The sequence below is a fragment of the Dasypus novemcinctus genome, chromosome 1 (genome assembly GCF_030445035.2).
Source record: "Dasypus novemcinctus isolate mDasNov1 chromosome 1, mDasNov1.1.hap2, whole genome shotgun sequence".
NCBI classification, from domain to species: domain Eukaryota; kingdom Metazoa; phylum Chordata; class Mammalia; order Cingulata; family Dasypodidae; genus Dasypus; species Dasypus novemcinctus.
The window spans coordinates 204,873,189-204,895,726 of NC_080673.1; the positions used below are offsets into that span (position 1 = coordinate 204,873,189).

The following is a 22,538-nucleotide window of genomic DNA, read 5'->3' on the forward strand; positions in this document are numbered from 1 at the left end:
GCAGGTGAGGTCATTTATGAACCCCAAGAGGAAGGTGATGGCTGCAAACCGCCCCGTGCCTCTGGGTGGGGCCCCTTTGATTACACTGGGTGCGGTTGGGGCACCCCCGCCTAGGCGCCTGCTAGGACTACTTGGAGGGCTTTCTTTGATTCGTGACTCAGGTGGCATCCCCGTCCCGTTGGGGGGTCTGGTATAAACAGAAACTCACTGGGGATAGACACGTGGGAAGAGGGGGCGCTGCCGTTTTTGATCCTGGGGCCCCGGGGTTTAAGAGGCGTTCACCTGACAGTTTGCAGCTGACCTTGAGAAGAGACAGAAGAGCTGAGACTGGTACAGAAAGCCTGGAAAGAAACGAGCCCTGTGCCTGGAAAGAAATGAGCCCTTTGCCAGGAGAGAGACGAGCCTGTGCCAGGAGAGGAAGCCCCGAGATGAGCCTGTGCCAGGAGAGGAAGCCCCAAGACGAGCCTGTGCCAGGAGAGGAAGCCCTGAGAGACGAGCCTGTGCCAGGAGAGGAAGCCCCGAGACGAGCCTGTGCCAGGAGAGGAAGCCCCAAGACGAGCCTGTGCCAGGAGAGGAAGCCCTGAGAGATGAGCCTGTGCCAGGAGAGGAAGCCCCAAGACGAGCCTGTGCCAGGAGAGGAAGCCCTGAGAGATGAGCCTGTGCCAGGAGAGGAAGCCCCAAGACGAGCCTGTGCCAGGAGAGGAAGCCCTGAGAGATGAGCCTGTGCCAGGAGAGGAAGCCCCGAGACGAGCCTGTGCCAGGAGAGGAAGCCCTGAGAGATGAGCCTGTGCCAGGAGAGGAAGCCCTGAGAGATGAGCCTGTGCCAGGAGAGGAAGCCCCGAGACGAGCCTGTGCCAGGAGAGGAAGCCCCGAGACGAGCCTGTGCCAGGAGAGGAAGCCCTGAGAGATGAGCCTGTGCCAGGAGAGGAGCCCCGAGACGAGCCTGTGCCAGGAGAGGAAGCCCTGAGAGACGAGCCTGTGCCAGGAGAGGAAGCCCTGAGAGACGAGCCTGTGCCAGGAGAGGAAGCCCCGAGATGAGCCTGTGCCAGGAGAGGAAGCCCCGAGACGAGCCTGTGCCAGGAGAGGAAGCCCCGAGAGACGAGCCTGTGCCAGGAGAGGAAGCCCTGAGAGATGAGCCTGTGCCAGGAGAGGAAGCCCCGAGACGAGCCTGTGCCAGGAGAGGAAGCCCCGAGACGAGCCTGTGCCAGGAGAGGAAGCCCCGAGACGAGCCTGTGCCAGGAGAGGAAGCCCCGAGACGAGCCTGTGCCAGGAGAGGAAGCCCTGAGAGACGAGCCTGTGCCAGGAGAGGAAGCCCCGAGACGAGCCTGTGCCAGGAGAGGAAGCCCCGAGACGAGCCTGTGCCAGGAGAGGAAGCCCCGAGACGAGCCCCATGCCAGCCGGCAGCTGAGGGAGAGGAAGCCCCAGGCGCGGCAAGCAGAGACCATCTTGCATCAACACGTGGCAGCTGACTTGGGTGAGAAAGCAACCTTGAGCTGGACTCTTTAGGGCCTTGTAATCCCAAATAAATACCCTTTATAAAAGCCAGCAGATTCCTGGTACTTCACATCAGCACCTCTTTGACAGACAAACCCTCGGATGCTTTCTAAACTCTTCCCAGCAGGATCGGCTGTCACGAACAGCAGCAGGAGGTGGGTGTTGCCGGGTCATATTTTCCATGAATTATTTATATAGAAACAAAACCCAAGGAAGCGGCTCTGGCCAGAAACCGCTCGGACTCATTCCTTCAAACCTGACCAGAGGCCCCTGCTGTCCCAGCTCGGCTTTGCCCACAGGCCGACCGAGGACCGTGCCAAACACTGCCCTGGAAGGCGCCCTCTGTGGTGGACATGCCGCCGCAAAACCTAGCCGGAACCTCCAGGCATTTTCCATAATCAGATTTCGTCCAAAACGCTTCACGTCAACGACCGTTCCAGAGTTGGCTCATTGCTTCAAATGAGAAACAAGCCTGATTCGTTAGATACGTTTGAAGAATGCTTTCCTTCAGAGACTCAACTTCCAGCTCTCCGTTCTTCATGGAAGAACTAGCCGCGTGGCGTGAACGCGCTCATGGGAGGGCAGAGTTCTCAGCGAGCGCATGTGAACGCACAGGAGTTGGGGTGGAAGGTGGCGTCCCACTGTGCACGCAGGATTCACGTGAAGGGGACGCTCCCACGGAATTGTCTTGGGTAAGGACGCTGAGCGCCGTCAAGTAGGAAACCTGCTCGTTTGGAGTGAGGCTGAGCCCAAGAACAAATCCCACTTCAGCTGTCACCCTCAAGGTTTTCCCAGTGGCCCTTTGGTGTGACCTCTGCCCCGCTGTCCCTGGTCACTGGGCTGACCCTTAAGGCCTCCTCAAGGCCCGTCTGGCCTCTCTGCACTCAGTTCAGGACCCCACGGCACTGCTGTCTCCACACCCAGTGTCTCCCAGGTCTGTGGCTCCAGTAGGCCCGTCGGGGCATGTCCACAGGGTGCCATGGGCACCTGAGCCCAAGGTGTTCAGACCTGGACGTCCATCGTCACCAGGTACCAGCTCACGTGGTCCCCTCTGATGGGTCACCCCCACCTGTCGGCGCCCCTTTGCAACACCCTCCACCCTGGCCTCGGCTTGGGTGTCCTCGTGGAGCACCAGTGCCAGCCCGCTCCTCCAGGCCGCTCTCTGCTCGCCGTCAGATCACGAGGCTCTGAGGACCAGCGCAGGCTCCCTGGCGGCTCCGGGTCTCCTGAGTACACAGCTGGCCCGCTGCCCCAAACGTGCCGCGCCAGAACGCAAGGCCTACGGTGTGCCGTGAGGCTGATGCGCCCCGGCAGAGCTCACTGTGCATCTGCTCTGCTCAAGGGGGCCACGGGGTCCCTCGCTTTTGCCCACTGCCGCATGGTAATGGGTGCTCTGTGACGGCACCAGGGGCAGGCACCCCACCAGGCACAGGGCACGGACTGTGTCATTCCCCCATGCTGCATGCTTGCTGTGCAGAAGGGAAAACTGAGGCTTGGGGAAGCTGAGTGCCTCGCCCAAGGTCACAGGGTGGGAGGCAGGGCTGACGCCACGCTTGAGCTCCCGGCCTTGAGTGCTGGCATCACACCGGGCCTCCCTGCCCCATGCCTGCCAGGGCAGTCAACGTGCTGAGCGGCTGCTAGGGCACGTGCTCGCCGATGAGCCCAGCGCAGGCGCGGAGACGAGCCTGGCGCCCCTCGTGAGCGCAGGCCTCCTGGAACGGGTCCTCCGTGCACACATCTGTGCCTAGAGCAATGAGACGGTGCCTGCTCCTCCCCAAGTAGATGCTGCCTTCCCTGGAGGATTAGGATTGTCACATCTGATGAACCTCTTGACCTCTCAACCGCAACGAACACAATGCTGGGAACATTTCATGTCTCTCCTGTCCTACGGCGCTTGAGGGTCAGAAGTCATTTATGTGGTTCTTACCAGAGATGAGACAAAGGCTGTGCAGTCCACCCTGAGACTGGGGATTTGATGATCAAATACCCTGGAGAGGATGCGCTGGCCAAGCAGGCCTGAGCTCCCTTCTCCGTGTGCAGAGAATAATGTCATTTTTCACTGCCAGACCACTTGCACCAAATGAATTCACTTGCACTCTTTGCTCCAGAAAAATGTTTCCACTTTGCTGGATCTTGCAAAAATGAGCTCACGCGCAGGAAGCTCGAGGCTGCTAGCCCGGCATTGCTCCTGTGCTGGGACACACCAGGTGCTTCTGCTTTCAGACTACAGGACGGGCCGGGGGTGTGCAGAGATGGGGGCAGACACGCAGAGGCTGGCTGGCCACTGGCCTGCTTTTAAATTTTACAATGGGCAACAATTCTGGGGAGAGTACTTGGCAGGGTTGATATGTTATTACATATTATTTTCTCTTACTTTCTGTGGCAACATTTGTAGCCCGTAAGAACTAACTTGCAACCTTCAGTAATAAATAGATCTTCAGTGGTGCTGCATTTCTGATGAGCACTTCTAAGGGGCAGATCAAGAACTGCAAGAAATTAGCAATTGTCAGAAGATTTGTAACAAAACTTGGTGACCAAAGAGAAATAAAGCAATTACTAGCAGAAAAGGTTTTTTGTGTGTGTGATGGTAATGATGATGGTGATGGTGACAGCAGTGGTGGTTGTTGGTGGTGGATGGTGCTGATGGTGTATGGAGATGGATGGTGATGGTGGATGGTAGTGGTGGCAAAGGCAGTTGGTGGTGATGGTTGACGGTGGTGATGGTGGTTGATGGTATATGGGGATGGATGGTGATGGTGAAGGTAGTTGAAGGTAAAGGTGATGGTTGATGGTTGAAGGCAGTACTGGTGGTTGGTGGTAGTGGTGGTGGTGATGGTGCTGATGGTAGTAGTGGTGGTGGTTGATGGTGAAGGTGGTGGTGTGGTGAAGGTGGTTGATGGTGATGGTTGTGGTAGTGGGTGCTGGTGCTGGTGGTGGTGGTTGATGGTGAAGGTGGTGGTGGTGGTGGTGGTAGATGATGGCAGTGATGATGGTGGTAGATGGTGGTGTATGGGGATGGATGGTGATGGTGGATGTGATGGTGGTGATGGTTGACGGTTGATGGCAGTACTGGTGGTTGGTGGTAGTGGTGGTGGTTGATGGTGAAGGTGGTGGTGTGGTGAAGGTGGTTGATGGTGATGGTTGTGGTAGTGGGTGGTGGTGCTGGTGGTGGTGGTGGTGGTGGTAGATGATGACAGTGATGATGGTGGTAGATGGTGGTGTATGGGGATGGATGGTGATGGTGGATGTGATGGTGGTGATGGTTGACGGTTATGGTGGTGGTGGTGGTGCTTGACGGTGCTGATGTGGTGGTTAATGGTGGTGATGGTGGTTGATGGTGAAGGTGTTAGTGGTGGTGGTAGATGATGGCGGTGGTGGTTGATGGTGGTATGTAGGGATGGATGGTGGTGGTGGTGGTGGTGATGGTGAAGGTGGTGGTGGTAACAGTAGATGATGGCAGTGATGACGGTGGTAGATGGGGATGGATGGATGGTGGTGGTGGTGATGGTGGTCGTAGATGATGGCAGTGATGATGGTGGTAGATGGTGGTGCTAGTGCTGATGGAGATAAGCATGGGATCAGAAGTCGGCCCGGCCTGGGTTTTCAGCTGACGTCTGCCATTCACGTGGACTAGTCTGGGCCTCTTCTATAAAATGTGAAAGGTCATGCTGCCTGACTGATGTGAGGACATACTAGGATGGCACATGCTGAGCACCAGCCACCACTGTGATGCTGGGATGTCAGCACCGTGCCATGTTCCCACATGCTCTCTGTCCTTCATCTGGAGAAGGGGTGGCTTCCTTGTGGCAGCTTGAACCTGGATGGGCCTCAGAAAATTATGTTCTTAGAATCAATCATTCCTGTGGGTGGGAACCTTTTGATGAGGTGACTTCAGTAGGGCGTGGCCTAGAGTGGGTCCTGATCCTCTTACTGGAGGCCTTTATAAACAGGGTGAATATGGAAAGAGACAGAGGCGAGAGCGAGTCAGAGGAAGCCAGAAGCTGAAGGCAACGTAACCGGGAAGAGAAGGAAAAGAGCAGCAGACGCCGCCAGGTGCCTCGTGTGTGACAGAGGAGCCGGGAGCACCAGGAGCCGGTCTTTGGGAAGAAGGCTGCACCTGATGATGCCTGGTTTGGACATTTTTCTCAGCCTCCACACTGTAGGCTTGCAACCTGAGGAGCCCCCCTGGGAAGGCCAGGTCCTTTCTGCTGTATTACATTCTGGCAGCAGAGCAGACGAAACCTCCACCCTGGGATCAAGGGCCCTCCCAGGGCCACCCGGGAGGTGCTCGCGCCCTGGCCTCCGGCTCCAAAGCCCAGGGCCCTCCCACGCCCTCCAGCGGCTTCCTGTTCAACAGCAGGCCCGGGCCACAGGGCCCGTCGGAACTTTACACCACGGCGGGATCCGCGGTGACAGCACTCCTGGCGCTGACCGCACTCAGAAGTCCCCAAGCGGGGGGGGGGGGGCACTGCTGCGCTGCCAAGTGGAGAATGCGTCACTCAATCTCAGTCACGGGGAAGGGGACAGTGACGTCGAGGGGTGTGCTGCGGCTTAGAACTGCCATTGCGTTAGTTTTTGACACAAGGATTTAAAAAGGAGGGTCTGGGGCGGGCCGGGAGCTGTGGGCGGCCCTGGTCCTGCTCTTTCTGACACAGGACGGCCTCGGACTTTGGAGACCAAGGGCTCTGCTCTCCGCTGGCCCTGCCACCCCCAGGTGCCCTGACTGGACCTTCCTGGGCCTCGCTGGCCCGAGCCCAGGACCAGCCGTGCCAGCCGCCAGCACCATTGCCACCCCCTGGGGACACACCCTGGGACAGCCCTGGCACAGAGACACAAGCTCGCGGCACCTCGGCTCTCTCCCCTGCGTCCCCTGCCACTTACAGCCCCTCGGCTTTCTCCCACGCCCCCACCACTGTCTGCCTCCAAAGCACACCCCTTATCTGTCCCCCTTTCCACGCCCACTGCCACCTCCTGTCTAAGCCACCACCTTCCCTCACCTACCGCCCACAGGAGAGCAGCCAGAGCTGCTTTTTAAAAAATATGAACCTTGGAAACAACCCAAATTGCAATCAGTTCAGCCACTGCCTTGCTTAAAATCACCTGCTGGTTTCCCATCACCCTGGAATAACATGCAAGCTTCTCCTAGAACTTAGTGTCCCCGCAGCGCCACCAGCCCCCCTCCTGGCCCTCTGGGTCCCTCGGTGCCGGCCACACAGACTGTCTGTCTCCGACAGGCCAGGCCAGCTCCCCCGGCTCTGTGCGCTGCTGCCTCCTCCTAAACTTCCTTCTCTCAGGTGTTCCTGTGGGAAGTCCCTTCTGTCCAGGGCCCTCGACCCAAAGGCCATATCCGGAAGTTGTCCCTGTCCAGCCGCGCCGCACGGGGGAGCCGCCTGCCAGGTGCCCTGACAGCACCTGCTCCCCGGGGCGCCGTCCCCGTGGCTTGCTGGCCGCCGCCTGTCTTGGCCGCCTTTGCCTGCACCCCCAGCACGCGGCACTGCACTGGGAGGGTGCTCGGGGTGCTCAGCGCTTCCTAGGACAGCTCAAGTGAAGCAGCGGGGCAGCAGCTCTCGGGAGGGAGCGCCGCCTGGCAGGGGGCTCCCCAGTTGTCCCCCAAGGCCCGGCCTGGGGGCTGCTCGCCAGTGGGGGGCCCAGGACACGGCTGCTCTAACATGGCCGTGGGAGCCACAGGAGAGAAGCCAGCGAGATACGCTGAGGGCAGGAAGGTGCCCAGGGCTGCTGAGGTCTGAAGACTGTCTTGTAACGTCGGGCAGCAGGGGGCAGGTGGATGGAGACGAGGGGGTATGGACGTGGAGGGTGGACGTGGCAGCCCGTGCAAAGGCCCAGGGGCCTGCCCCAGCGAGCCCGATGCGCGGCCTGGCAAGGAGGTCATGGGACGACGGAGCTGCAGGGAGGACCTCTCCACAGAGGCCCCCGAGGGGTCTGTCCTGCAGGGAGGGAGGGGGCTCAGGGTGTAGGGAGTGCGCGCCACGCCCCCGTGCGGGAGCTCAGGGAACGGCGGAGTGGATGAAGGAGCCGACCAGCACGCTGCATTCCAGGGCCGCCACCACCCCAGCCTCTCCCTGGGGCAGGGCGCGCCCACTTCCTGGCGGCAACGGCGGAGAAATGTGGGCACTTACCCGAGGAGTCGGCGCAGCCCTGGGCGCTGGAGCCCGGGAACGTCTGGGTGAGGATGTCGGGGTAGGCGCTGAGGAAGTCCACCGTCTTCAGGGGGCTTGTGAAGCCCACGCCACCTGGGAGGCAGCTCCAGTGACTTTTGAGGACGGGAGGACCCCAAACCACGGAGCAGCTGCGGGGCTGCGCAGGGCCCCCCATGGGCTGCCGCTGAGCCCCCCTGCCCCCTGCCCCCGGGCAGCACTTTGGGAGGTTGGTCCATCAAGAGTGGACTTGCTGGGAAGCGGACTTGGCCCAGTGCTTAGGGCGTCCATCTACCACATGGGAGGTCCGCGGTTCAAACCCCGGGCCTCCTTGACCCGTGTGGAGCTGGCCCATGCGCAGTGCTGATGCGCGCAAGGAGTGCCGTGCCACGCAGGGGTGCCCCCCGCGTAGGGGAACCCCACACACAAGGAGTGCGCCCCGTAAGGAGAGCTGCCCAATGCAAAAGAAGGTGCAGCCTGCCCAGGAATGGCGCCGCACACACGGAGAGCCGACACAACAAGATGACGCAACAAAAAGAGACCCAGATTCCCGTGCCGCTGACAACAACAGAAGCGGACAAACAAGACGCAGCAGAAAGACACAGAGAACAGACAACTGGGGGGGTGGGCCAAGGGGAGAAAAATAAATAAATCTTTTTTTTAAAAAAAAGAGTGGACTTGCTGGTGTCTACTATAGACCACTGTGACTGTAGCAATGGAAGAAACTGTAGCACTGATGTGGAGACAGTGGCCACGGGAGGTGCCGAGGGCAGGGAGAGGGAAGAAGAGATGTGATGTGGGGACATTTTCGGGACTTGGAGTTGTCCTGGGTGGTGCTGCAGGGACAGACACTGGGCTTTATATCTCCTGCCATAACCCACTGAATGGACTGAGAGAGAGTGTAAACTACAATGTAAACCATAATCCACGTGGCGCAGCAGTGCTCCAAAATGTATTCACCCAATGAAATGAATGTGCCACAATGACGAAAGAGGTGGTTGATGTGGGAGGAGGGGGGTGAGGGGGGTGGGAGTTTATGGGGACCTCTTATGTTTTTTAATGTGATATTTTGTGTGATTGATGTTATCTTTAAAAAAAAAAAAGTAAACAAATGAAGAAAAAGAGCTGCCACATTTTCCTTCCCAGTCGGCCGACGGGCCACCCTGCGCCACCCGGGCCCCACTCACCCTGGCCCCCCCCACGCCGCCCGGGCCCCGCTCACCCTGGCCCCTGAGCCACCCGGGCCCCACTCACCCTGGCACGCCCCCCCATGCCGCCCAGGCCCCACTCACCCTGGCCCCGCTCACCCTGGCCCCCCCGCCGCCCGGGCCCCGCTCACCCTGGCCCCCCCCCCACGCCGCCCGGGCCCCGCTCACCCTGGCCCCCACCCGGGCCCCACTCACCCCGGCCCCCCCCCCACGCCGCCCGGGCCCGCTCACCCTGGCCCCCCCGCCGCCCGGGCCCCGCTCACCCTGGCCCCCCCCCACGCCGCCCGGGCCCCGCTCACCCTGGCCCCCACCCGGGCCCCACTCACCCTGGCCCCCCCCACGCCGCCCGGGCCCGCTCACCCTGGCCCCCCCGCCGCCCGGGCCCCGCTCACCCTGGCCCCCACCCGGGCCCCGCTCACCCTGGCCCCCACCCGGGCCCCACTCACCCTGGCCCCCCCCCACGCCGCCCGGGGCCCGCTCACCCTGGCCCCCACCCGGGCCCCACTCACCCTGGCCCCCCCCCACGCCGCCCAGGCCCCGCTCACCCTGGCCCCCACCCGGGCCCCGCTCACCCTGGCCCCCCCGCCGCCCGGGCCCCGCTCACCCTGGCCCCCCCACGCCGCCCGGGCCCCCGCTCACCCTGGCCCCCCCCCCACGCCGCCCGGGCCCCGCTCACCCTGGCCCCCCCACGCCGCCCGGGCCCGCTCACCCTGGCCCCCCCCCACGCCGCCCGGGCCCGCTCACCCTGGCCCCCACCCGGGCCCCGCTCACCCTGGCCCCCACCCGGGCCCCGCTCACCCTGGCCCCCACCCGGGCCCCGCTCACCCTGGCCCCCCCCCACGCTGCCCGGGCCCCGCTCACCCTGGGCCCCCCCCACGCCGCCCGGGCCCGCTCACCCTGGCCCCCACCCGGGCCCCGCTCACCCTGGGCCCCCCGCTCACCCTGGGCCCCGTGCGCCAGCAGCCCGAGCAGGTAGTTGCTGGTCTGCTGCAGCAGGACGTTGTTGTCGCCTTCGTAGGTGCAGGCCGGGTCGTTGTCGTTCCTGAGGTCCCCCAGGCGGCTCGCTGCAACGCAGCCACAGGCCCATCACGCCGGGAGGGGGCTGGCAGCGACCAGGCGCCCCCGGCAGCCCCTGCAGCCCCCGCGGTTAGCCCAGGGGCCACTCAGGCGCCCGCCTGGCACGGCCTGTCCCCCCCGCACCTGGGGGGCACCGGCCAGCGGGGCGCTCGGCCCACGGTCACGGCGCCGTCCTCGCTGTCCTCGCCAAGCCGGGCAAGGGCGCCGGGCAGGACTCCCGGCCAGCGGGCCGCCGACACGCAGGGGCGCTTTCCAGGCCACGGCGCTGATGACCCCGGGCCGCCCCACCCGGCGGTGGCGGCCTGGTGCCGGGGTTCTCGCCCACCTGTCCTCCCGTCCACCTGTCCTCCCGCCCACCTCCACTGCTGAAGCCCCTCTACTTGAGAGCTTCCGGGCGCCCGGAGCCAGCTCGCGCCTTCCTTGCGCTGCCCCTCCTGCCAGTTAGATCACCTCAACTCCTTTGCAGGCCGGCTTTCCAGACCCTCGCCACTGTGTCTCCTGACTCTGGGGGGATGAGCCCCGCAGGGGAAGGAGAGAGCTCTGACTTTCACACTCATGTCGGGGTGAGGCGCTCGGGAGCAGCCACACTGCCAGTTCACCCTGGGCTTGTGGCCACCTATGACTCCTGATCTCTTCCTCTGACACCCGCTGCCAAGTCAGGTCTCCCATGCCACAGTCAGATGAAGAGCTGGCAGGGACCTTGGAGAGAAAACTCATAATTGCCATTTCAGCCGTAAAGGCCTGTGCAGTTTTCCCGGCTGACTCGGCCTCCCGCTGGCCTCGGCTCGGGGTCTGCACATGTACTGAATCTTGACTCGGTCTCTTCCGTTGTTATGAAGCTGCAAGATTCAATGTCCTGGTTCTCCTTACAAACCAGGAAAAGGCTGAACTACGATAGCATTCCTGTGAGTTGAAACAACACGTAAGCTATTCAGAGCACTGCACGAGGGCAGGCCCTCTCAGTGACTACCAGGTGGCAGCCGCGGCCCCGGGGGTTGGGAGTGACAAACCAGGCGGAGGAGGGAGTGGGCGCAGGCCCCCGTGCCGGGGCAGGGCGTGCGCCCCCTGCCCCTGTTCTCCCGTGCCCCCACGAGGCCCTGGTCCTTCCCAGGACAGGGGCTGGGATGGAGGCTGCGAGGGTGCGAGCGCAGCGTCTGAAATGCCTGCAGCCCCGGCGGAGCCTGGCAGCGCCGCGGGTGCGCGCTGCGGGCGAGGCCCCGGCCGGTTCTGGGGCGGCTGTTTGGGAGGGTGTGCGGGAGCCTCCTGCGCACATCCGACCTTCACCCGTTATTCAAGACGAGGACACAAGAAGCTCTGCAGGCAGGTGTGAAACGGCGCCGAGATGGCGACAGTCATCAGGTCGCCCTCGGCAGCCCTGGCGGGTAAGGGTCATGCTGTGGGCCAGACGCCGTAGGAAACACTTGATGTGGACTAGCTCGCGGGGTCCTCGCCAGAAGCTATGTTGCAGGTACACTGCTGAGTCCCATTTCATAGACAAGAAAACTGAGGCACAGAGAGGTTAAGCAGCCTGCCCGAGCTCCCACAGCTGGTGGGCGGCAGAGCCGGGATCCCTGCCCAGCCTATCTGGTTGCCTGCTCTCCCCACCATACACCAGCTGCCTGAGTCAGGGCCACCGCCCAGAAAACTAACCCTCTTTTTCTAGGCTTAAAAAAAAAGAATCAAAATAGAACTCGAGTGCCCACAACTGCAAGTAGGAGGATGGCATCCACCACCCGTGTGGGATCTAAGCCCCTCTTGATATAGAGGTGGAGTGGACATCACCATCCCAGGGTCCACAGGATGGAGGAATAGAGTATGGACTAGAGTGGACTTACTGGTATTCTACTACGCAACTATGGTGACTAGCAATGGAGGAAACCGTAGCACTGAGGTGGAGAAAATGGCCACAGTAGCTGCTGAGGGCGGGGAGAGGGAAGACGAGATGAGATGTGGGGGCATTTTCAGGACTTGGAGTTGTCCTGGGTGGTGCTGCAGGGACAGATGCTGGACATTGTGTGTCCTGCCGTGGCCCACTGGGTGGACTGGGGGGGAGTGTGAACTACAATGTACACCACTCTCCATGGGGTGCAGCAGTGCTCCAGAATGTATTCACCAAGTGCAGTGAATGTGCCACGATGATGAAAGAGGTTGTTGATGTGGGAGGAGTGGGGGGAGGGGGGTGGAGGATATGTGGGAACCTCTTATATTTTTTGAATGTAATATTTTTTTTAAAAAATTAGAACTCAGTCCTAGGTCTGTTGACTACCAAGCCACTAACCAGTTACACCGCGGTGACGGAGAGCCCGTGCGCTGTGGTGTGCAGCGGACTGATTCAGAGGCACGCCATACATCGTCCTCATCCCCAGATCCCAACCAACCAACATTCCTCAGGAAGTGGGGAGCCTGCCCAGCGCAGGGGCCCATAGGCTCGCTCTGTGAGGCCGGGAGGATGCAGCTCAGGCCCTGGCGGCCGCCGGGCCGCCGCCGTGTGCACTCAACTCGGCCGCCGCAGTACGGAAGCAGCCCGAGAAAACAGGCCCGTTCGGGTGTGGCCGAGCGCCAGCAAGGCTGGACCTGCCACCAGGCGTGGCGGGCGGGACGCGGCCCCGGGGCCCTGGTTTGCCCACCCCGCTCGAGGGCCACGCGGCAGGGCCGGGACAGGAGACCCTCTCGCGCTTTTCCACCACCTACCGGCCAGGTAGCCGAAGCCGCCGCAGGCCTCGCGGCACTCCTGGATGCCACGCTGGGCGGTCCACGAGGCCAGCGGCTTGCTGGCCGACAGCAGAGCGTGCATCTCCCGCCTGAGCGCTGCCTTTGGGGGAGGAAAGCAAACGAGGGCAGGGTCAGTCCCAACACGCGCGTCGAAGGAGCACGACCCCGCAAGTGCCCCCCACGGCGCCCTGGCGGTTACCCAGAGAGACTCGGAAGGGTTTAAAGAAGGGAGCCAGTCTCAAAAGAGCTGTTTAAAAAACCAGGTTCAGCCCAGAGCGGGTGCATTTCGGTGCAGCGATGACAAGAGTCAGCTCGTGGCTCTGTACGGCGAGGACATCTCAGGGACGCAACGCTGCCCACAAGGGCGGCGGCCGGAGAGCAGGCGTTCCCGCTCGGTTTCTACAAAGTTCACGAGTGGGTGAAACGAACAGCACGCTGCTTGGGGTCACAGGCGAGGTGGTAAAAGCCGTAAAGAAAAGCCAGGGACTCAAATGCCGGGGGGCCGGGTGCTGCTTTCCCCTGGGGGCGGGTCGTCGGAGGCACCAGCGCCAGCCGATCGGCAGCCGGGAGTGGCGCGTGGCTTGCTGGATCCTTGCCCTTCCTGCCTCGTACGCTTTCTAAATATTGTTCTGTTTCTATGCGATAGTCGCTGGAGACGATTAGGAGAGGCACGGACAGCGCCAAATCCAAGGGCTCGTTTTACTAGCGCTCCCCACTCCTGGGTCCCGCTGTGTCCTGGGTTCAATCACCGAGTTTCAGAAAACGAAGACGTGCGATTACGTTTCGGAACATTAGCAGCAGGCCAACGATCCAAACGTCCGCTGGCGCGAGCGGTGGTAACTCACACTGGGGAGCGGACTGCGCCCCCCCCCCTTCGCTGTCCGGGAAGCGCTCCCCGGAAACCGGCACCGGCTGCGCGGGGTGTGGCACACCCCCACCGCCCCTGGACGTCCACGCTGCGCGCTGTGAAACAGGATAACGTGCTCGGGGTGGGGGCCGTGACCCCGAATCCACGGCATTTCCAGGCTGTTCTCCAACGCATTTCTTGATTCCAAGTGTCCTCACGCTCAGCCTCGAGGGGCTACGGAGAGGCCAGCCCGCACTCAGCCTGCACGGACCTTGGCAGAAAACAGCTTCTCGCCAGCGGCTGATCTCGCTGACTCTGCACGCTGGTTTCTGGCACGAGCCTCATAGGGAGGCATAGGGAGGCAGCGCTTTGTGAAGCTGTTTGGGAAGGGATCAGAACCGTGGGGCGCGCCGAGGGGTGGCTAACGCGGGCTGTGCCGAGCCAGCGTGTTCTCACGGGGAGGAGCACAGCTGAACTCACAGGCGGGCCTCAGGGGCCTATCGGCACAGTCTTGGAGCTGGGGCCAGGAGCTGGGGCCAGGAGCCGGGGGCCAGGGGCCGGGGACCAGGGTCAGGAACCGGGGTCTGGGAGCCGGGGGCCAGGGGCCGGGGGCCGGGAGCCAGGGGCCAGGGGCCAGGAGCCGGGAGCTGGGAGCTGGGGACCAGGAACTGGGGGTCAGGAGCCGGGGCCAGAGCCTGCAGCGTCAGCCCTCAGCTCCAAAGCGACCGCTCCCAGGTGTGGAGACAACAGGGGCATGTGCCGGGGGCTTCGTCCCTACAAACCGGCGGGTGCTCTTGTTTGGAAATCAAGGCCGCCGGCCTCGGGGATATTTAGATGGAAACAAGTCCTGCAGGGAAGGGCGGCCGGGCCTCACCTGTCTGGTGCTGCGGTCCTTCTGGTGCAGGTCTCGCTGAAGCTCTAGCAGGTCCACGAAGAGTGACTTGGAGAAGTGGTCCAAGGCGAAGGCCGCCGCCAGGTAAGGCAGCAGGCGCCATTGCTGAAACAAACGAGCAACCGCGTGAGTGCGCCGCGAAGCTCGGACAACCGCGACGCCGGAGGGGTGGGGGGCGGGGTGGGGTGGCAGGTCCCTTCCCGCTCCACTCCCCGTGGAAGGCCCCTGAGTCTGCTGGTCCTCCCTGGGTGCCCGGCTGAGCTGTCACAGTCGTCGCCATGGACAACCCAGGCCCCCAGGGGGTCCAGGTCAGACTCCTGCACACCCACCCCTCACCACTCCCAGTGGCTCATGGAAGAAACCGCTGGTAGAAACTGAGTGGGCCGGCCATGACCTGAGGCCACTGGCGTCCTCGACCCCGGGTGAGGTCTCGGACCGGTGGCCCAAGGCTCTGTGAGCCTGGGGGTTTGAAGCGCTCGTCCTCAGAACCAGACGTGGAAACTGAGGCTCGCGGCACAGGAGAAGCTCCTTGAAGGGCACGCGCCGCCTGACGCAGGCTGGGGCGTAGAGCGGGAGCTGGGGGAACGCGTGCTGGATGGAGGGGGGCCATGGGAGGGGAAGAAGTCTGAGAGGAACCTGGAGGAGGCCCCACCAATGTCATGCCGTCTGCCAGCAGCTCCTGGGGGCTTCTCAGTAGCCTATTTAATCCTGACACCCACCCCACGAAGAGGGGCTAGAAACAAGGCAGGCAGTGACCAAGGCTGGGCGACGGGGGGCACCGGCCAGCAGGCATAGGCCTGGGAGCAGGAGCCCGAGCAGGGGGCTCGGGTGGGCTCCCTCAACCGCCACGCACCCTTGATGCTCAGCACAGGTGCACGGGGTCCACGGAGGCCACAGGCTGGGGGGCGTTGGGGGGGGCGGCTGCAGGGGTGCAAACAGTGCCACTTTGCACTTCCTTGTTTAATTACTCATCAAGACATGTTGACGGTCATTTAAAAGAAATGCGAAGGAAGCAACCACGATTCTCCCAATTTACTCAAGTATACCTTTGCTTTGTATGGCTTGGCCCGAGACCCTGGCTTGGCTACTTAGTTAGCTTTGCCACCCATTTGTTCCTAGTGCCTCCTCCGGGAAACTGGAAGATGAATGGTTTCACCCACCCACATGACAGCAGCGAAGGGCATGCAGCGTGTAAGGCGTGGGATTGCAGGTGGGAGGGTGCGCAGTGTGTAAGAGTGCTAGTGCGGGTGGAAGGGCAAGGAGTGTGAGACATCAGAGTCACAGGTGTAAGGGTACACAGTGTGTAAGGCGTGAGCTGGTGTGGTGGAAGGGCGAGCAGTGTTTATAACATGAGATTCGTGGGTGGAAGGGCGTGCAGTGTGTAAGGCGTGAGCTGGCATGGTGGAAAGATGTGCAGCATTTAAGACGAGATTTGCAGGTGTAAGGGTGTGCAACGTATAAGGCGTGAGCTGGCACGGTGGAAAGGTGTGCAGTGTTTATGACGTGAGATTTGTGAGATTTGTGGGTGGAAGGGCGTGCAGTGTGTAAGGCGTGAGCTCATGCAGTGGGAGGGCATGCAGCGTCTAAGACGTGAGATTCTCAGGTGGAAAGGTGTGCAGGGTGGAAGGCATGAGCTGGCGTGGTGGAAGGGATGCAGCATGGAAGGCGTGAGCTGGCGTGGTGGAAGGGGGTGCAGCGTGGAAGGCGTGAGCTGGCGTGGTGGAAGGGGGTGCAGCGTGGAAGGCGTGAGCTGGCGTGGTGGAAGGGGGTGCAGCGTGGAAGGCGTGAGCTGGCGTGGTGGAAGGGGGTGCAGCGTGGAAGGCGTGAGCTGGCGTGGTGGAAGGGGGTGCAGCGTGGAAGGCATGGGCTGGCGTGGTGGAAGGGATGCAGCGTGGAAGGCGAGGGCTGGCGTGGTGGAAGGGGGTGCAGCGTGGAAGGCGTGAGCTGGGGTGGTGGAAGGGGGTGCAGCGTGGAAGGCGTGAGCTGGCGTGGTGGAAGGGGATGCAGCGTGGAAGGCGTGAGCTGGCGTGGTGGAAGGGGGTGCAGCGTGGAAGGCGTGAGCTGGCGTGGTATAAGGGCGTGCAGCATGTACGACGTGAGATTCACGGGTGGAAGGGCGTGTGGTGTGCCAGCACCACGAAGCTCCCTGTGGCCCGATGCCCCCTCCCCTAATAACGCCAACAGGCTTCCACGGCCGCCCGAGGCCCACCCTCACCCAGAGCCGCCTGCTCTGAGGATGCGCGGGCGCGGCCCCTCTGCTGGTCTAAAGCCGTCACACCCACGGGCCTGCCCACGCGACTTCTCCGTGGAGAAGTGACTCCTTGGGATGTTCTCTTAGGAATGGGATCTCGAGTCAGCACGTGTTCTGGACATACAAAGCCACACTGGGCCAAGAGCCCCCCGGGGTCAGGGGTCAACAGCCATGAGCGAGCCGCCTGCTCCCAAGGCTTGGCCGGTGCCGGCCTCCTGCCCTCGTCGGCGCTGCGGCCAGGCCCCGCACGTCCCAGGCGGCAGCCCCTCGCCAGCAGCGCGGCCGCCCTGGACGCCGGCTCCAGAGCGCGACCAGCCCGCGGCCATCAAGCCACAGCTCTTCAGGGAAGGGCCACGCACGCGGCTAAAGCAAGTGGGACCGTGTTTGAGAGGCACATACCTGCAACTGATACTCGAGGACCGGAATTTCCTCCTTGTTCATGGGTCCAAACTGCCGCCGCGTGGCCGAGAAGCGGATGGCGATGCACAAGGCCAGCTTCAGGGAGACGACGGACAGGCCGACGATGGTGACGCGGCCCCAGGACAGATTCCCCAGCGAGGCCGCGAAGTGCTGCTTGGTGTCCTGCGCGAGGAGAGCGTAGGGCCGGGACGACAAGCATGAGCCGGCGACCGGCTGGGGCGGGGGCCGGGGGCGCGTGTGTGCTCATCCTCTCTTGGAGGGCCCACCCCGCTGCCCAGGCAGGCGGGCCAGCAGGCCATGACCCCGTCCACCCTAGGGACAGGGGCTGCAGCCTGTGCCCTGCGTGGCACAAGCAGCCCCGGGAGCCATGCTCGGAAGCAAGGCCGCCAGTCTGCAGCACGCACGGAAGAAGGGTTTCGGGGAGCGGCACGGGGACCGCATCTGAGCGGCTGCGCCCGTGCCCGCCCGCGCCCCTGCCGGCAGCGTCCCAGCACCCGCCCAGGCGAGACCTCCCTGCCAGGCACTCGGCCGTGCCTGGCTCTTTCCACCTCTGCCCCTGTGCCGCCAGCCTTCTGGGGGTCCTCTGGGGTGACTGTGGGGTCCCAGCGCTGCCCTCTTCTTCTATGGGTGCTCCTCTCTTCTGCAGGGGCTCAGTCCAGATGGTGAACCCGCTCCCTTGTAGCGGCAGTAAACGTTTCCTTCCTTCCCGGTGAGGCCGGGATGCTTTGGCCTAGAGGTCCTGAGCTGAACGCAAGCCCTGGGTGGTCATTCTCTTCATCGTCACGGCTTGGCTTTGCTCTGCTGCCACGTGGTCTGGCCTTGAGAAGCTCTGAGGAGCCTTGCCGACCCCAGGTCACGACGCTCTCCCACCTTTCCTTTCAGCTTTGCAGCTTCTCTTTGCACACCAAAGCCGCACGCCTGTCTTTCACCCCCCGGGGAGTGGAGTTAGTAGGGATCCAGGTCCTCGTGCCTCCGTGTGCTGAGCCAGTTTTCCCAGCACCATCCGTCTGCCCCTGCGGTGTGAGGCCATCCCGGTCACGTGCTGAGTGTGCAGGGACGCACGCGCACGCACATGCTGCACGCTCGGAGCGCTCTGCTGCTTTACTCGTCTGCTCCCACGCCGGCCCCACCTTTTGGCACACGGCTTTAGAACAGGCCTGCACGCTGGGGAGGGCGAGTCTCTCTCCTCACTGCTTCCTCCTCCAAGGGCGTTAAAGAGTTGACGCCTCTGAAAAGGACCCTCGTCGGCCCACGTGCCTCTTAGAGCAAGCCCGCCGCGCCCCGCAAAAAACCCAAGTGGGCTTTGGGAAGGACCGCTGGCAGGTGGAGGTGGATTTGAGGGGAAGTGACATCTTTACAAAGAGCAGTCTCCCCATCCGAGAGGACAATGTCTTACAACTCGTGCAGTCACCTTCTTTGGAGGACGCAAAAGCTTTCTCCATTTTCTGGTAGTTCCGAGACGCTTCATGTTTTTATTTGCCCTCTTTACAGCCGCTGGTCCACCTCCACGTGGAAAGCAGGACTTGCCCACGTCCACCTATGCCCTGTGTGGGGAAGCTGTGCCACCAAGCACAGAAACATATGCAGGGGGACGTGATGAAATTCAAGTATTCTCTAGTCATGCCCCCAAATGGCCCCCAAAGGTTTGTTTTTGTGTGAATAATTATAAGCCTCTACGCTTCCACAAAAGTTTCTTCTTAGATCAAAGTAGTATTTTTAATTTCCACACCAGGCCGTACGGATCACCAAATGTGGAGAAGAGGTTAAAAATCTGCTATCCACTGTCAACCAGAAAACAGTTCCACAGCTAAGCGACTGTGCAAGTCCGTCCATGTGTTAGGGCTGCTCAAGGTTAAAAAGCCTTTCCTTTTCGTTTCAGAGACGTTTACATCCAACTCAGTCATTTACAAATGGTTCACCGCATACAACAGCCTGAATATGATTTTCACCAATCTGTTGTGAGGAAGCCAAAGCATCCAGAAGTTTCTCTAGCAAACTCAGTGCATTTTTCCAACACTAATAACACAAGCTATTCTGAATAGTTTAGATTTATTTCTGTGCACATTTCCAAAAATTAAATGGAATGAAATTATATTAATGGTTATATCATAATATTTGAACATATTATGGAATCTATATCACACAATTTGATTCACATCAATAGTATAATTCACTCTAAAAAAATCACAGGCACACACACGGTCTGTTTTTCTGTAAATGCTGGGGGAAAAAACCAAAAAACATATACTTTGTGTTTGCTGGGTAAAGAGTCCCTGAATGGGTGTGCTGAATACAGCAGCTCTCAAGTGTCTGACCCTTTTTAGGAGGTATGCAAGGTCAAAACAATTTCCATAATACTACTAAGGCATTACTGCCTTTTTAAATTCTTGCTTTCTTAAGGGTACAAAATACGAAAAGTTTGTTGATGCAGTTTCAGAGTCCACCTTGCATCTGACTTTAAGAAACTACACTTGTTTGGGCTTTTGTGAGTACCAAAGAAGAACGCCCACGGCTCTCCGAGAAGGAATTAAAAGGCTCCTCTTCTTCCTCTGTGCATCTATGACAAGTGGATTTTCTTCATACACTTCAACCTAAACAACCTATCTCCAACAACTGAGTGCAGAATCAAATACGAGAATCTGGCTGTCTTCCAGCAAGAATATAAAACCACACCTCTCAAGAGATATTAGGTTAATCAGTGCCACTTTTAAATGAATTAACAAATACAGGCTTTGTTTGTTTTTATTTCTTAGCTTTAATTTCTTTTTTTTTTTAAGATTTTTTTTTTCATTTATTTCTCTCCTCCCCCCCCCCCCCCACCAAGTTGTCTGCTCTCTGTGTCCATTCACTGTGTGTTCTTCCGTGTCCACTTGTGTTCTTGTCAGCGGCACTGGGAATCTGTGTCTCTTTTTGTTGTGTCATCTTGCTGCGTCAGCTCTCCGTGTGTGTGGTGGCACTCCTGGGTGGGATGTACTTTTTTTCAAGTAGGATAGCTCTCCTTACAGGGTACACTCCTTGCACATGGGGCTCCCCTACACAGGGGACGCCCCTATGTGGCATGATACTCCTTGTGTGTATCAGGACTGCATGTGGGCCAGCTCACCACACAGATCAGGAGACCCTGGGTTTAAACTCTGAACTTCTCATGTGGTAGGCGTATGCTCCATTAATTGAGCCAAATCCACTTCCCCTTTAATTTCTAACATGGCAAATATTGTCAGATATAACCCACATAAGCAAATTCAGGTCATCAATAATTTTTAAGAGGATAAAGGATTCCTGAGAACAAAGAGATTGACACCAGCTGATCTAATAGGCTCAACATAAGTGTGTCATTTAGGTTTTTCATATTTCTGCTTATTGACTGTGAGATCAATTTAGTTTCTGAAAAGGGTAGGGTGAAATCTCCAGCTACATCTGTGGACTTATCTATATGCTCTGGTGGTTTTGTCAGCTATTGCTGATACATTTTAAGGCTGATCTGTGCCGTGCACATATGCTTATAAGAATATATTTCTTGGGAAGCAGACTTGGCCCAATGGATAGGGCGTCCGCCTACCACATGGGAGGTCCGCGGTTCAAACCCCGGGCCTCCTTGACCCGTGTGGAGCTGGCCCATGCGCAGTGCTGATGAGCACAAGGAGTGCCCTGCCACGCAGGGGTGTCCCCCGCATAGGGGAGCCCCACGTGCAAGGAGTGCGCCCCATAAGGAGAGCCACCAGCGCGAAAGAAAGTGCAGCCTGCCCAGGAATGGCGCCGCACACACGGAGAACTGACACAACAAGAATAGACAGAGATTCCTGGTGCTGCTGACAACAATACATCAATGGAAGCCGACATGGAAGAACACGCAGTGAAGAGACAAAAAGAGCAGAAAACAGACACAAAGAGCAGGGTGGGGAGGTAGGGGAGAGAAATAAATTAAAAAAAATAAATTTTAAAATATATATATATTTCTTGATTCAATTTTTCTTTTTATGAGTATAGAGCACTTTTCTTTGTCCCTTACATATATTTTTTTATTTTACTTTAAACTCGTTTGGTTTATAGTTGCCTGGTACCTTTTTCCATGGTAGCAGTTTGATATGGATATGAATTCCAAAAACAGATACTGGATTATGTTTGTAATCTGGTTTGTACCTGGGCGTGATTGAGTTATGATTAGGACTTTGATTGGGCCACATCACCAGGGCATTGAGTTCCCACCCACCAAGGGTGGACAGATAAAAGGCATGGCAAAGGGCAGAGTTGAGGGCATTTTGATGTTAGAGTTTGATGCTGGAGTCTTGAGCTGGAGCCAGAAGAACACAGAAGAATAGAGATGGCTCCTTAGAAACGGCAGAAACTCTAGGGAGAAAGACAGAGCTGTTCACCTGATAGTCTACAGCTGACCTTGTGGAGGAAACAGAGGAGCCCAGGAAGCCTGAGCCCTCGCAGCCGTCGGCAGCCACCTTGCTCCAACACGTGGAAACAGACTTTGGTGAGGGAAGGACCTTGTGCTTTATGGCCTGGCATCTGTAAGCTCCTACCCCAAATAAATACCCTTTATAACAACCAACCCATTTCTGATATTTTGCATCAGCGCCCCTTTGGCTGATAAATACGCCCATCCCTTTATTTTTGACTTTTCTATGTCTTGTAGACAAATGCACTTTGGGATCTTGTATTTCTCTAACCCCATCTGATAGTTTCATTTGTTTAATTGGCATATTTAGCCCATTTATATCTATTTAATTGCTTTTAGAGTGGGACTTGGTTTCCTATTTCCCATTTTTTATTTTGTTTTAGTGCCCCGCCCCCCCTCGTTTTCTAATAGCTGGTGGGATTTTCTCCTGGGTTAAAGACTCTGCATCCTACTCTTGCTCTTACAGTGTTGCCTTAGAGCCTGCACTTGTGGTCACTTGCCCACTGGTGTCCCGTACTTACTAACGAGACGAGAATGCTGGCCTACTCCCCCGTGCCCCTGCTGGGCCACCCGCCTCCACCGGCAGGAGGTTAGAAACAGGTTAGCTGGGGTTACAGTGAATAAAGGCTCTTCCTCTGTATATGCTTATAAGACAGCGGTAACCTTGCCAAATTACTCCGTCATCCTTACCTGCCTTTCTCTTCCTTCTTCCAAAAGTATTTCCAGGTGGTATTTTTGTGGCAACCTTCTAAGGCTTTGTGTGCCTGAGAGTATTTTTATTATGCTCTCACAGGAATCACAGCTTAGATTTAAAAATATGTGTTTAAAGCCACTTTCCCTCAACAGTTTAAAATATTATTTCACTATTTTCTGGCACCCAGTGTTGTGCTTGAGAAATCTGATGTTAAACTGATTTTTATTCCAATGGAATTGATCTGTTCCCTCTCTCTGGAAGCTCTCGAAAAGTTTTCTGCCTTTGAAATTCTTGAATTTCTCTCTACTGTGTCTAGGTTTGGGCCGTGCCTAATTTCTCCTCTTTAATACTCACGGGTCAGTCAGAGGCCTTCCTCCTTCAAT

The 22,538-nt window shown here is 59.1% G+C and overlaps 1 protein-coding gene across 2 annotated transcripts in view; it reads right to left on the bottom strand.

Moving 5' to 3' along the window:
• Positions 1-22,538, bottom strand: part of ACOX3 (acyl-CoA oxidase 3, pristanoyl) — a 92,303-nt gene that overhangs the window by 23,259 nt on the left and 46,506 nt on the right. For both annotated transcript variants that reach the window (XM_058301308.2, XM_058301306.2), the window contains 5 exons: positions 17,036-17,218; positions 14,368-14,490; positions 12,626-12,746; positions 9,799-9,921; positions 7,632-7,745 (listed from right to left, as the gene is read on the bottom strand). In XM_058301308.2, the coding sequence (XP_058157291.1) occupies positions 7,632-7,745; positions 9,799-9,921; positions 12,626-12,746; positions 14,368-14,490; positions 17,036-17,218 (664 nt within the window). The remainder of the gene's footprint in view (positions 1-7,631; positions 7,746-9,798; positions 9,922-12,625; positions 12,747-14,367; positions 14,491-17,035; positions 17,219-22,538) is intronic.